The sequence below is a fragment of the Rhea pennata genome, chromosome Z, assembly GCF_028389875.1.
Source record: "Rhea pennata isolate bPtePen1 chromosome Z, bPtePen1.pri, whole genome shotgun sequence".
NCBI classification, from domain to species: domain Eukaryota; kingdom Metazoa; phylum Chordata; class Aves; order Rheiformes; family Rheidae; genus Rhea; species Rhea pennata.
Genome location: NC_084702.1, coordinates 30,290,290 through 30,306,530, shown reverse-complemented (window position 1 = coordinate 30,306,530; position 16,241 = coordinate 30,290,290). Strand labels below are relative to the sequence as shown.

General features: G+C 36.8%; 1 protein-coding gene across 14 annotated transcripts in view; it reads right to left on the bottom strand.

Annotated features, from left to right (window-relative positions):
• AOPEP (aminopeptidase O (putative)) overlaps window positions 1-16,241 on the bottom strand; it is a 212,536-nt gene that overhangs the window by 68,086 nt on the left and 128,209 nt on the right. For 2 of the 14 annotated variants that reach the window (XR_009961252.1, XR_009961251.1), the window contains exon 14: window positions 273-395. The exons of 10 other annotated variants lie outside the window; for them this stretch is intronic. Coding sequence is in view for 1 of the 4 variants with exons in the window: in XM_062600340.1 (XP_062456324.1) it covers window positions 15,269-15,310 (42 nt within the window). In the remaining 3 variants the exon portion in view is untranslated. Of the gene's footprint in view, window positions 1-272; window positions 396-14,786; window positions 15,311-16,241 lie in introns of those variants that run through there. 2 more of the 14 variants (XR_009961249.1, XM_062600340.1) reach the window with 1 other exon arrangement.

Sequence of the window (16,241 nt, the reverse complement as noted above, 5' to 3'; positions counted from 1 at the left end):
GGAGTCTCCGTCCCACTGCAGAGACTACAGAATAATGACTGGACAACGTGGGTGGAGCTCGTCATTGACTCTGTCCATAGGTATTCACATTCAGTAGAATTCAGATTTGTTTTCTTTTTTTTTTTTCAAATACCTTCACTCAATTCAAAAATAAAAGAGAGGAAAAACACTGCAAGAAGATTATACATTCCGTTCTATTCCTCTTATGAAGTTTTTTAAGAATTAGCCACAGATCCTAAATTAATCTAAGGACCTGATCAGAGTCTACTCACTATTTCAAAGGCCTTATAGTTGTCCTATCTTCAGCTGCTCTGCCTGGTCACATTATGCTCTCCTACTTGAAGGTATGAAAAAGTATTCGCCTAAGTTCAGGAACTTGTCTTGTTCATGAAACTCTGCAGTGAATACAAAAAGCACTGAATTACTAATATTACAAAAAATAAAATCTTTTCCCCTTTATACAGCTTTTCATGCTATAGCTGGATACTATCGTAGGCACTTATGCAATAGACAGCAGTAGTAACAATAAAAAGGAGCTTTGAATGATCTGTAATACTTTTTTTTTGGGTTTGTTTTAATGTTTTGAGTTCACACATATTGTTCCTGAAAAAGTACTCTACAACAAAGATGGACAGTGAGTTCATGAAGCTGAGAAATAAAGCCAGTAACGTACAGTCAACCAACCCATTCAGGACTAGAGGTCCTGCAGATCATACACTGGGAACCACCCAGAGCTTTCTTCATTATATCCACTTGCAATACGTATTTTATACATCTGTATTAAAGTATAGAGAAGTATTAGTCATCTGTAGCAAATCTAACGTGAAGGAGTTTACCTCAAAGTATTCAGTTTACCAGTATCAGAAGGAGGAGGAGGACTTGCACATCTCAGTTCCTAGTTCTGGGTGCAACCACCATCCTACTTGTCTCTTGGATGCTATGGTAAGAGATTTATAATGCTGCATGAAGTAGACCTTCATTTCATCACAGTGGAACATTGTGTAGCAAAAATACACTGTTCCAGAAGAATCAGAATCCATGAAGTTCAGGCTTCCCCTGGATTTGTGTCCTGTGGTTGACTGTAAACTCAACTGAGGTTCATTCAGGTATTTCTACAGTTTTGTACAGTAGGATGCCCCATGTCTAACAAAACACAAGCTCTTTCTCGATAATGAGTTTTACTGAGTTGTCTTCCTCTGTCTGGCTAGGTTTCACTTTAACGTCTGTCTTTCTGATATATTTAAAACAGACAGGTTACTAAAAAAAGATGTATGGATAAATACATATACACAAAAAATTGCCTTATGTGAGCACACTATAGGAAACAAGACTAAAAACAATCTTCATTCCTTTTAGAAGGTGAACAACAATTAAACACAGCATCTGTAAAATCTCAGAACAGCAACTATTAACACCACTATATCACAACCCTTGCAGTTACCAGAAGAATTTCCTGGGAGCTGATCGACTTTCTTCCTCTTCTCCAAAATCAGATGGGAATGTCCTTGAAACTAATTTATCACTGTAGAAAACAATTATGAAAAAAGGCAAAGGGGAAGAAAGACTCAGTCTAAGTGACCTTGTGGCTCACATTCAAAGCTGTGCAATGGACTGAGGACTCCATTTTCAAATCTAACTTCTTCTCTGGTAGGAATGCTGGAGAACCATAAGGCAGACCAGTGCCTGGACTTTAGCAGAAAGGAGGGAAAAATATGTATGGCATGAAGGTGATTTCTCAGATCAGTTGGAGCTGGAGTTACTAGCCATATATAATTCTATGCTTCAGACAATCTTAAGGTTGAAGAATTCAAGTTATCCTGAATATTGAGCTGTAAGATCATGCCTTGAAGTCCTATGTTGTGTATATAACACCTCTCCTGGAGAAAAAGGAGGATATGGAATTTGGAAAATTCTTTGGCAGTTGGTATTCAACAACTCAGAAGAAAATTGGGACAAGCAGGGCAGAATAAGAACATTACCAAGTTGACACAAACCTTGTAATAATAAGGAAAAAGCACCGGTAAAACACAAAACAGGATTCTACTGATTCAGAAAGAAAAGAATATGACAAATGCCAGTGAGCATTACAGTTTTACAGGAAGTAGATGAATCCTATTTCGTTCTTTAACAACTGAGTGAAATTTCTCATCAAACTGGCAACAGGGAGCCATCAATGTTTTTACGAGGGCTCTGCAAGGCCATATACTCAGCAACTACCCACCCACGGGAAAGGAAGCACCACAGGATTAAAGACAGAGTCTCCTGCTTTACTGAGGCTCGTCACCGAGCCAAGCACACAGAAGCACCACAGTTGTCCCTTCAAAGCTTACATAGCACCATATTGTTTTCTTTGGAAAATGTGAAGTCCAGGGGAACACCTCCAGGACACTCAGGAAAGCTACTTCAGTGTAAGTAACAACCATCGTGTGTAAAGCAAATACAAAAGCAAGGGACTTCAAAGCCACTGTCCCAGCAACAGTAAGCAGGAGAAAACTTGCCAAAAGTCTGAAAAGGTAGATAAGACAGAGGAAGTGCGAATACTAAAGAATGATTCATCTAAACTGTAATCTCCAATTCTCATAGAAACAGAAAGATGTTTTAAATAAAGAATAGCTTTTTGTACAGATCACTGAGCAGAAACATACTCTCAGAAACATGCATATCTGGCATACAGATGTCTGATCTTGCACTTTTATGGCCCAAACTGAGGTTTCTTTTTCCTTTGCTGTTAACTTTATCATTTTTTCCTCTCCTGCTACAGATGTGAAACACTAAGTGCTGCTTTTATGAAAGCAAATACTGACTGTATCTGTACAGAATGCCGAAAAGCAATTCAAGTCACTAGGCATACCTATTCTTATAGCCATGCTAATGTAATGTGGCCCAACAGACTACCCTCCCTGTCATCCTACACTAATCTCTCCAAAGTGATCTTTCCAGTATTGCCAAATGATGTGGTATTTCTGCACTGTGGAAGAACATTCGGAAATCAGTGGGTCATTTTAGGTATACATGCTATAGAGATCTTGCAACAATTTACATTGCTTACATCTAGCTTCTGTAATTGGAAAGGCACAGACACTGAGCCTACAATCAGATTATCGGACAAGTTCAGACACTCTCCTGTTTTATGCAAATGAGTTTTTGAATACTTTAAAGATGGAGGGAAAGAAAAACTAAAATGATAGCCAATATTTGTACAGTTAAATTACTGTTACATAACCTTTTAAAACAGAAAATTATTTGTCAAATCACTGCCAAGATACAGCAGTATATACATTATAAATAGGTGAAACACAACAATCACAAAATTGTAGGGCTTATCTATAAGTTGATGTAGGGCATCAAGTTCTGTACAGTTTTACACTCAGCATAGTGCCACTGCAGTTTCTAGGTTATATAAAGTTTACACCAGTCCACAGTTTTGTGAGAGAAAACATACATAGTGACATTTGTTTCAAATTAATATAGATTTATTCCAAGAATATAAGTGGCTTTTTGTTACACGGAATACTGTATTCTAACTTGAACAAAGCAGTTCCTTTAAATGGATTATAAAGCAGTGAATCACTGAAGCAAAATGTGACATGGGACTAAACAAAAAGACTTCATTCAAAACAGACAGCCCCCAACCATCAGAACTAATGGACAGACATGTTCTACCCAAGTCCTCCCATTTAAACTCCAAACTCAAAAGTAAACTTAAAACCACAAAAAATAATTTAAAAGGCCAAATCTGCAAACATTAATCCTGTGGCTGCATTCCCAGAACAGTAAATGCGCACATACTGCTTTTGTACAAACTTGCACTAGTATCAGCTAAATCTGAGCTCTACAATCCTTTCAACTTTCTTCCTACATGTAAAATGGCTAGTCCATCCTTTGGCATATACTCTATAGGGGTTACTGTGGATAAGAACATCACATGCCTGTGACAAGCTTGCTTAAGGACTGGAACCCTACAAATAGTACATCTCTAAAGAGCTACATTGCCTAGATTTGAAATTGTCCAAGTATTAAAATGTCTGACAAAAGAAAGAAAAGAAAAAGCTTGGAAGAGAAAGCTGCTTTTATTCTTTTACATGTCTGCTTCACAAAAACACATGCAAAATACTCTGCCTTGTGCTCCCCTATACATCTCCATATACAAGCAAAAATGAAAAGCGAAGATTGAACTTCTAACCAAAAAAACCAGAATTTGCTGTATTTTGAATGAAATTAAGTTTTATAATTGTATTTATCCTGTTGCTTTTCTTTTTATAAAGGTCATAATTTAAAAACAAAAATAAATAGCTACTGATACTGAAGCTACTGATATTTAACTGATATTTATACCAGGCAAGCTAGTCCATTAAAGTGTAACCAAGTTATTATCAATCTGTACTAGAGAAGCACTTGCTAATAATCCATTCTACCATCAATTTTAAGTATTATGAATCGACAACACAATTTTGTATTGATTTTCATTGTTCAGTGAATATATCTACAAAACAAAAAGCTTCTGTTTTGTGAGTTTAAAGAGATAAGAGGATGGAGATGATAAAACAGCGATGGTTTAGAGCTAGAACCTAGGAAAGAACAGACTTTGTGACCCATGAAATTTGGCATTTTTTTCTGGTATTTAAGCCTCATCTCATGAGATGAGAAAAATTTGTCATTCTCCTGAGAGTGCACAAATTGGTAAAACTGGGACCCAAAAACCATCCAAAAACTTCAGGCTCCAGCAAAAGGCTGAAATAAACTCCATGCTGACTTGTGACTGGCCAAGTGGCCTCTGCAGAGACACTACTGCCACTGCAGAGTGGAAGGGGCTGAGTAAGCAGGCAGCAGCAGGTTAGCTGTTGGGTGCCTCCAAAAGCAGTGGGGAGAAATGTAAACCTTACCCACCATGCCCTCAGATGCCTGAAGATCTGGCTTTCTACACTTCATGGTTAAGTTTAAACCATCTGGCCTCACCATGATCCCCACTCTCTTGAGGAGAGTTTGCCATGCCCCTGGCATACAACTCAAGGGAAGTCAATCAGTCTGTAAGGGGAGCTCTCTCCACACCATACCTTATGAACCTCCACAAGCTGCAAGCCAAGCAGCTGGCAATGTCACCAGTTTGGGAGGAAGTAAGCCTTCTGTGGGTGTTGAGTATGCTTACTGTAGAGCAAATCAACCCACCTTTTCAGAATTAAATCCACATCCTCTGCTGTCACAAGCCCAAAATGTGTGTGTGTTCTCACTCAAGCCTTAGTTATTTTGCTGAAACGCAAACAGCACAGGAAGAAATGTGGTCCTTGCAGAGGACCAAGCAAGGACTTAAAAGGGATTTAAAGGAGAGACAGGATTAAACTTCCTTTTCCCACACCTCCAGGAATGACTAGACACAAGGTTGAAATCCTTGAACCTTTTCTGTTTTATTACAAGGTCATAAAAAACATACTACTAACAACTAGCTCAGCTTTTAAAACCTGCTTCTTTTAAAAAAACATCTCTTTTCAACTAAAAGAATTATAATGAAACCAATTATAAACTGACAAACGTGGTTCTTAAAACATAGCATCTCTTTTCACTCTTTTGGGAAGAAGGGGGAAAGCCATATCATACATAATATGCCTTCTTTCCACATTTAAGAAATCTGTCAGCAAATTAAGATGTTTTTCAATTAATTAAGATGACCCCAGTCCAAGAGGGAATCAAATTCTAACTAGAACTCTGTCATTCCCATTCCACTAATAATGATGCTGGGTTTTTTAAGAAGGTTACACTTCTCCTTGTACTGCGCATTCTATGTATTTCTTCCAGCATTCTACTTTCACGTACACATTTTGCCTTCTCAGGCTATACTTTCAGACTTGTATTTTTCCACTATAAATTGACATCAACCCAAAACCTGCCCCTTAACTATTCAAGGGCATGTATGCACAAAAAAATATTGTCCTCCTAAAGAGGCTGGGTGGGGCATTTGAATGTTGTACATTCCTTTAGTTAATTGAAAATTATATCTCTGCTTTTCAAAGGTTCAGTAAACAAATGGCTTGGCAAAAAGATGTGAAGAAGTAAGCCAGGAATACATATTTCGAGTAAGTTCGACTTCAAGTACGCTGTTAATATATATGTTGATATGCAACAAAATTTCTGATGCTGGCAAGCCAACATTCTCCTTTAAAAGGAACAAGAGGAAAAATCAAAAGTTAGCGCACTACCAAAACCTAGGAACTTGAGAGGAGCCAAAATGAAAATCTGTGTATGGCTTCATTAGCCTCCATTAATTATCACAAAATTGAGGACCAGATCAGTAGCAAGTAACAGAATTTCATTAAAAAAATAAACTAGACCCGTTTTTGGTGACCTTTTAATTCTTCAAGACATGTTCTTTCTATTATGGATATGCGATTGTTCCGCAGCACTGGTTTGGGGAAATTTCTGAGCCTTTATCAACATTACTATTTTATTACTTACCTAGATACACTTATATAATATTGATTCATGGAAAACTGCATACACATTCTGAGACACTTAGCGAAAGTTTCAGGCTGTCTTAAAATAGTACTTCACAGATTACTCAGAGGAAAGTCTGCTGAACATTGAAAAAAAAATATTTACTGACATATGCCAATTCTGAAAGTCTCTTTCACTCCAAAGGCTGAAAAAGAATAGCCTCATTTTTAGTGCTTTTAGTATTTTGAAAGTTGTGAGTCTTAGGCCTCCTTTATATACAAACATGCTACCAGTATTTTCAGTAAGTTGCAAGATTTGCTACCAATTCTCAAAAACAGCATCTCAGAGATTTTCTTTTGTTCTGTTCATGGATTAACTCCTTAAAACTTAAGACAGTTAGCTTTTCAGTTGAAAGAGATGGAAACGTTTAGATTAACAACAAAGTACACAGTAGAGAAGGTTGATTTCAGCTAAATGCTGCTGACACAGCTGACTGAATTTCGTAATAATATGAATACAAAAAATGTATTTGCATATGGCACTATGAGCAGCTCTGCACACTCCAGTTTTCTGGAGTCTGCCTGACTGCTTCATCTACAATCGGACAATAGACAGGGATTGTGAACACAAATTGTTCCCTGTGTTGAAATGTCAGGGCTGTCTTGTCCAGACTTTAGGCTGCAGGCATGCCTTTTTGTCTATAGAGTAAAAGAAAAAATTTTCTTTAATAGTTCTACTTTAAATGGTCAATTAAGAACATTTCCCATGATGCACTGAGTGCTTACTATTTCATTTTGGCCAAGAAGCACAACTAATTTTCTCAGAATTATTGGTTTGTTAATTCAGTTGGTAAAACAAGTTCAGTAACTTGAAATAAAGTCTCTGTACTCCCGACAGACTACAACCAACTTTAGTAACAAAGAGGAAAAAGTATTTTTAACATTAATACTAACACTTTAACACTAGTACTAACAAAAACCCACAATTCCATTTACCAGAACTCCAGCTTTTCAGAAAAGCTGTTTCACTACTAGAACAAGAGCAACATATGTGCTCTTCCATGTAGGCACTTACTCATTTCTCCACATCATCCTTAAATGGTAAACAACTCCTTCCAGAAACTGCCATATTGGTGTGATCAAATTAAACAGGATTTTTATTCACAGTCATGAGGCTCTCGCTGCTCTCTGATCTCAGCACAGAAGTTAAATTACATAAATACCGGGCAACTGAAACTGCACAGTTATGACCAGACATCCTGTTTGCAGTGTATTCTATTTTTAATATTTTTATAACATTAGTAATGGGAACTCCTGGGTTAATCAGTTTACTTTTTCTTATAAGGTAATTAATCTTGCAGTTAATCCAAAAACACTTTATCAGATATCCAAGTGTGTATAAAATTAACTTCTCACTGTGAATTTTAAAGTCTCCAACACCACAAAGATGCTTGATCTGTAATTTGGGAGCTTTCCAGATTGTTGTGAGAAGGAAAGACACACACATAATGACTTCAAAAGTGCATCTCTGTTAACTAATCTAAAAGCAGTGCAGCCAAAGAAGATTCTAAAATGAGGTTTATATATGGAAACATAGACACCAGAAAGAATACAAAATCTTAAACATTTTACGCAGAAATTTCCTAATAGCAAACAAGCCAGAAGGCACTGCATGCCATAAAGGCTGAGAATTGCTACACACTCCCAACACCACAGGGAGCAAAACTCCCATTTGGGAGCAATCCTTTTGTAACAAGGACAGGTATCTCTCTCCTGAAAAATTACAGGTTGGATCCCTTTTAAATTCAGGTTTTCTCCTCATACTGGCTTTTCCTGAACTATTTTTTTCCTTCTCTTTGAGGTAGTAACTGGGTGTCTCTCTCAGCCCTCTCCCAATTACCTATAGTTCGACTGTAAACATTCATCCAATACTTTCTAGCAACACCTACTAGCACTTGCAATCTCTTACATACATTTTAAACCACAGTTCCTGCTGAGCGTTAGTCAGCTGTCTCCTGCTTTCCCTCAGTTTAACAATGAAAATGTTAACTGAGCAAAGGATCCTTGGCAAAATCCTTAGCAAAGCTTTTACTTTTAAAAGAGCTCTCCCATTCAGTAGTTAGCCTGACTGGCTTATATATTACATATTCAGTCCCTACATCTTGCTCAGTTCAAATGCGTCTTCTCTCCCTGTATGAGCTGCAGATTTCCAGAATGAACATCACACTTAGAAATAAAACAAAATACTAAAAGAAAAAGCAGGCTAAATAATGGAAAATTAGATTTTTTTTTCCAGATGGAATACCTTTAAAGGCTGCAAAAGATAAATGGTCGAGAAGGACTAGCATCAACTCAGAGCCTCAGATGTTGATATGCATCTTTAAATCTATCATAGCCTTGGCTTTTGCTGAAACAATCAAAAAAGGATTTTAAATAATACTAACTCTCTTGTTAGTTGTTTTTAAGAACCATTTCTGCTGAGATGGAAATAGGTAACTCAACTCCTTCAAAACACTGAACACCCTTTAGATATGAATAATTTTTTGCTGAATTTTGCCCACAAAGAAAGAAACAAAACATTCTGTACGGACGCTGCTCTTTCCAGAAACACAGTCCTGCTATCAAAATGGTCATCATATTGTAAAAACATTTCATTGGGAGTGAACTTTTAACAGAGATACTCTGTCTCCAACAGAGTCTAAAAAAATATTTTGGAACAGTCTACTTTGCCACAGGAAGGCCTATTTCAAAAGCACTAGTCCTAAGCAAATGAATGGCTCTTCCTTCACCATCTAAAATGACTGGCAGAGACGGAACTGAGATGAGATGCAGCCAAAATAGGTACCAGCTTTTTGGTCATATGTAACTCTCGCCTCCAAATTATGATTCTGTTTTCACTGAAGTTCTATCTCATTTGTATTTAAACTAAAATCATTACAGCAATTTTTATGTTTTAATACTTTCTGTGCATTCAAAAATGCCTAAAATCTTTCATAAAATAAACACATCCACAAAGAATGCATTTCTACAGCTGCTATTATATGTAACAACCACATAAGAGTAAGTGTACAGGCAGAAAAGAAATGCAGGCAAGTGTATCAGTAATATTACACACTTGCTCTGCAGAGAAAGATGCGTTCACTTCCCACTGATTCCTTAAAAAGAACACACCAGACAAACATTAACTGGTAATCTTCTCCCTCTTCTTTCACAGGCAAGCCAGGGAAAAAAAGAAAAAAAAAGAAAAAAAAAAGAAAAAAAAAAGGAGGTCAGAGATCTAAATTGAGTGTAGGACTCGCATTCATTACAATAGTATATCTAAACACTGGCTATGAATGGATTCTCACCCTTATGACAGCCTTTTTGCAAAAGGAAAAAATAAAACAGGTTGCTGAAACTCAAGACTTCACAACAAAGTCATGAGGGAAGGCAGTGTAGGGAATGTGGAAAGAAATCAATCTGGAAATGCATGCAGACAGGCTAAAATGCAGGAAAGGAATGGAAATAAAAGTATTGCATTTGGTACATGGTACTGTGGAGAGACTAAGACTTAATCATTGTGCCACTACACCTTTCATTTCCTTTAAAGCACCCAGTGCTGCTAACCCTGAGACCAATACGAGTCTACTGCAGCAGGATCAGTGGAGAAGATTCAAGTGCAGACTGACCAGTGACTGGCAGAATTTTTATCATTGTTTTCTCTAATCATACAACAACTTAAACTTGTCAAATATACAGCGTTATTAACCAGCTTCCAATGCAAAGCACAATTCTATCTTGAAATAAAAATTAGTGGCATGGTGATGGGTCAGTTCGAAGTTTAACAGAAGTTTCTACCCGAAGTAGCTTGAAACAACATTAATTTCACAATTCTCACCCATAATGTAACCCATAAAACAGGCAGGAATTTCTTCAGCACACTGTCATAGAATCACAGCAATGCAGATATAAAGCAGGTCAAGACAACACATGGGAAGTCCATTTGGCCATTACTAGTTAATAGAAGGCATTTGCTAAAATATTTCAAAAATAGAGTTGCGAGCAAATCTATCCATATAGATGTATTAAAAAAATAGTCTGGCTGAAATACACGAGATATGTAGCTATAGGTGTTCAGAAAAAGGAAGAAGCTTAACAAAGAGGAAACCTGGAGTGAGAGGGAGAAGTTTGAGGATCTTATTTTAAAGATTAAAAAGTATCTTCTTGGGAGAGTCCCTTCAAGTTGCTCCAAAAATAAGAACCTTTTTTACCCTTATTTTTGACCTAATAAAGAAAACATACATGAAAACTATTTGCATCCCAGTTGCTCATTCTATCACTCACATGCTTCATAAGAACTTCAAATAATTCTTGTCTTGTAACCATGTCTAATTTAATATGAAAGTCAGAACTTCAGCTCAAACCCTTTGGGGCACTCAGCTGGATTACTGTTAAATCTTTGCCAGTACTTTGGAAGGATTCAACACTGCAGAACACCCACCCAGTCCACTCATAACTAAGCCAAGATGGTAATAAATTCAGTAACTGGAAAAAGCCATTTGCACTATACTAGTTTCTAGAATATGAAGAATATCCTTGTAAGGGCCTGACATTCTCTCAATTCTCTCTCTTCACCCTCTCTCTCCTAATATTAAAAAGCACACACAATATAAGTAGCCAAATTCTCCCTACCTGTACCTAAAAGCTAATTTGCATTTTCACCCTGTCTTGGAGTGCTTCACAGGCCAACAATGGGGTCAGTTGCAATATTCCCAAAGAACAGAAGCTTCTTCCATGAGATACATGGGCATGGGGCAGGGTGGGGTGAAGAGTTTCAATTCTCCTGCAATTCCTTCCCTACTCCTAACTATAACTCCTCCTTAGCCAACATGCTAAGAGCAATACGCCTTTTATGGTATTAAGGATAATATCTGTGTTGATAAAACCTCACAGCTTAGTCCATTTTGCTACTTACAAGTTTATATATATATAAAATGCAAGTATAATTACAATTGTAATGAAAACAATGGTAAATTGATCCATTTTTTTTTCACTTTCCCATTTTTCCTCTGTCAAGAACATCGAGCTATTCTGTTTTGTAGATCTGCAGGTAAGTAATCCAAAATTAATGTTTCAGCATCCATACTCACGCTTTCATAAACATAGAACAGACACACTTGCAATGTCATGGCTAATTAAAACTCAAGTACATATAATATTCTCCAAAAGCAACTCTCTTTCACTGCAGACTTGTTGAGCCATAAGAAATTTTTATTCTGTCACTCAAAGACATTTTTACAAGTTTTTATTCATTTGGCTCATTCCAAATTTTGAGGGTAATAAAAGCATTCAGATAAAGATGACTCAGGAAGAGAGAAGCTGAAACACACCAGCTTTTTACTGATGAAAGGAATACAGTCAAACAATGGCTCACATGTAACTTGTAACCATCAAGTTGTGTTGCAGACAAACACGAATAAGATACTGAAAAGCTGATATCTGGCAGAAAGAACAATTAACTTTTCTATCTCCTTACTCTGAACAGTCTATGCTTTGACACCAAGCAAAAACAAACAGCAACTCCTGAACTCTCACAGTCTTAAAATGGAAAATGGATTGAGAAGCAAAGATAGGGGTTACAGAAAAACACTGATGCATCCAATTTTTCTTGGTTGAAAAGAGACTAAAAGGACTCATCAACTAAAGCAGTAGCCACTCCTTAACCTAGGCATAAAATGCATTCAGACCTATAGTTCACTTCTTCAGTTTACTGCTTGGCTGGAAAATAAGGAGGACATAACCTAAGAAGGGAACTAGAATTACTGATTCCTAATTACACATTGTCCTTCTGTCACTACAAATGCAATGTAATAAAGACAACAGGTAACTGTAGAGTAAGAAAGTGATCAGTCTTTCAGACATTATCATCTCCCTAGACTGCAATAAATCAAACCACCTGTTGTGTCTGAATCAGACACACAGTGACAAAAACTACGGATACACTCTCCTCAGTAGCCACACAGTTCAAATATGACAATTCAATATAAATTGTTTTTCAAGTACTTTCTTAATAAATAGGCACTCAAAATAAAGCAAAAATTGTAAGCATATGGCACAATGGAAGAGTAAACAATATCGCTTTTAGGCCTCGCCAAGGGATTACTGTTACATGAGGAAATCAAGGTTGACTTTTAAAAGTCTAAAAATAATTCTAAGAATGCTTCCTGTCTCAATGCTCTGGACAAGAGAAAACAAATGAAAAGACTGACTGTCTACACGCCATCTAGGTCATTCATATTACACAACCTCCCTTTCTAAAAACACACTTCAAACAAATTCTTATATAGGACGTTCACAGGCTATAATTGATAAAAAACAAGTGCAAGATATGAAACACACCCTGTAAGAACAAAATGACTTGTTTTCAGAACTCCCTATGTCCCTGACAAACTGCACAGGAAACCATAAAAGAACCTGACGGTCTGCCCAGCCATCTTTAATTAAATTTAACTATTTAAATATTTAACTATGTGCCACTTTATACTAGAAGGCTAGATCAATACCCAGACATAATGTGTTGTAAGTTGCAGAAGAGCATACATTTAGACAAAAAGTTAAACTGCTACTAAATTACTACCCTTTGAAATATACTCAAAGCCAACACTTACATTTGATGCTTCCAGTTAAACTATTAGCCATAACCTTTGTTCATTAATAGAAAGTATGTTCTACTGCAGTATAAATATTGCTAAAATATATCCCTACACATGTTCATGTTTTCAGCTATACTGCTGTGTGCACTAAGCCTTTTATAGTATTCTGAAAAAACAAAGGACAGTTGCAGCACTAGCTTCTGTTCCCTGCTCTGCTACAGCTTAAATGTATCACCTTAAATAAACTATCTAATCTGTCCATACTTCAATGCCTTAAGCACTAAATGGAAAATTGTGCATTCTAATTTCCTGGTATTTATAACAAAGAGAGCCCTCAGGTGAAAGTTTAAGCGTGTTAGGACACCAAACTCAGACTTGAAAATTCCAGTCCACTTCCCTGCTCTGCTCAACCTTCCTAGGTCCCTTTGGACAAGCTATCTAGCATGTCCATGCCTTGGCTCTCCATCTGTAAAACAAGGAAAAATATTAAAGTTCTCTGTCTTTCTGCAGTGGCAGCAAAGGAAACACCCGTTTTTGCTGTACCTCACTCTACAGTAACAAGGTCCTTTAATGAAAAAGGCACTTCAATAGAAGGCATTTTGGAAATGCACGGTCCTGTCACAGCTTTATCTTCACACTACTGGCTAGCATAGTGTTTTGAGAAGCTACTTTAATACAACTCAGAGGTTCCATAAAATAAGGAGCAATGCACAAAATGTACAGAAAAAAACACTGTTACGTGTTTCCTCCCCTTGTTGATAAGTAGGTGCAAATGTGTAATTCCCTGATAAATACTGCAGATATTACAGAATAAGAGGGTGTGTTAGCAAAAAAGTATATTAAAAATTATGTATTATGTTAAAAAAAAATAAAATACATCTTCGGTATCTAAAAATCTCCTATCTATAAATCCTCAAGATCCCTTCTGCTGCCTTCCTAGTCTCTTCAAGCAATCAGTTCTCTTAAGCACAAATGTTAGTAGTCAACACATTCTGCTACAGAAAAGAGGAACAGCAAGAAAAAATCTGTAAAATTTCAAATTCCTTCTATTTGCCAGTAAGCATGTGAAAATTTAAGTGACTTATTCAGAGTAACATTGAAAATAAGTTAAAAAAAAAAAAAAGTGAAGTTTAGTTTGGGTGCTAATTTAAGAAAACCTGCACCTAATTCTGCCTTATGGGTTTCTCATACCATATACTGGCATATGTTCAGAAGGGCACCTACTTTGGCTGAAGCAGGCAGAATAGGTGAAACTGCAGGAGGCAGAAAGGAAATTCTTATGAGCTTAAAACAAATGAATTCTTCAATTATTCTCCTTCAAAATTTGGCTAAAAAATAAAGAAGCCCTACTCAATGGCTTGTCTATGCTCTAAGATAAAAAATTATATATTTCACATCACATCTCCCAGAAAACAAAAAATAAAACAACAAAAAAACTCCACATATTCCAGGCAAACAGAAGAAGCCAAATCTCCTCTTCAATCAGAAAAGTAATCACTTCGAAAGATCTTGAGGATGACTGATTAAGGCCTGGTTTAGCAAAGCATCTGAACATGTGAGTAACTCCATTGAGTTCCTCAGAAGAGCAGCCAAAATGCAGAGAAATCTCTTGAATTTGAACAAAAACAAGATGACAACTATAGTTATTGCAAAACTGGCACTGAACTGGTCATCTTTTCTTTGAAATAAACAGAATCTTGGGAATGGAATCATTTAATACTCTGTAGCTTTATTTCATTTCCTTTTGCAATATGGATGAGCGAACATAAACAAAATGATCACCAGCCTTCCAGACTAAATCCCAAGTCCCTCTTTTTTCTCAGGTATTTGTGTTAGAAGTGGAGAAGGAAACCAACTGTAAGGCAAATTCATTATCCACATCTGAAAGACATGAAATGCCTGAGTTTGTGGGTGTTCACCACAATCAAGGCATGTGACCTGTAAAGTATGTAGAAAACAGTTCATAAAATCAGAACAGTAAGTTCTATAAGAATCAAAGGTAATAAAATCCACTTTCTTATGAACTGGTGTCTCATGACCAAACTGTCTAACAGGTCAAAGTGTCAACAGATACGTATCCTGTGGTTGAGACAATCACAACTTCTCCCTGTCATGTGGCTATCAGGGTTCCCAGAAATGATGGAGCTCACACTTCTGCTTTGCCTTCAATAGGGGTGTTCTCACAGGATCGCCAGCAGGAACGTGGCAGTTTCAGAAAACTAACAAGTTTGATTGCAAAAGCCCACTGGAGGCCTAAATTAAAGGGAGAAAAGGAAAAAAAGACACATACAGAATAAGATAATTGCCCAAGCTTCTTTTCCATCAATAATCAGTTTGATAAAATTAAAAGCTTTTTTTGAAAACTGCTAAATAAGTAGAATACAGTTACAGTAGAGGAGGAAAACAATTTTCTTACACCTTTTTTATGAACTAAATTGCTACAGGAAATCATTGCAAACCAAATCTATGAAAAATTAAAACAATAATATTCCCTATCCTTCAGAGACTGCCTGGGCAAGCACTCACTGTAGGGTAAGAACTTAGCTTAAAAAAGAGGAAAGGAAAAGATTCTATTTGCACTTGCCCACAGTAAGACTACTGTGTCAGTAAACCTGTGGGCAGACATTAATAGTTCATCAGCATCAAGAGTCTTTCTGTAGATCTACACACTTCCATGATGACAGTCACACACTATTGTTTAGTTTTAAATGCTGGTACAGGGCTCAAAAACCTGCGAGTCTGTTTCTGAAGACAGAAACTAGACAACTGTGAAAAGTCACTCAATCAGTGCCCACAAGAAACAGAACAGCTTACATACCTTTAAGAACTCAGTCCAGCCTAATTAAAGCTACAGAGGATGTATTTGCTTTTGCATTGAGCTATGTGCCTGTTTTAAAAGACTTTTTGAGGGGAAATAGAGGGAAAGGAGGGCAGTATTATGAGTGGTGCCTATGTTCACTTCAAGCACAATGGCCACCAAAACATAGATTAAAAACTTTGAGAATCTCTTTAATCACATTTGTAAAGGCTCTGTTCTTTGCCTTCAGTGCTCATAGATTTCTTTAAATGACAACATCCACTTTTACAAACTCCTATGCATGTGCTTTTACAATACAATATCTGAACATACTCTAAATAGATAAAAGACAAAGAATGAGAGCAATGGTTATGAGCTGTCACCACA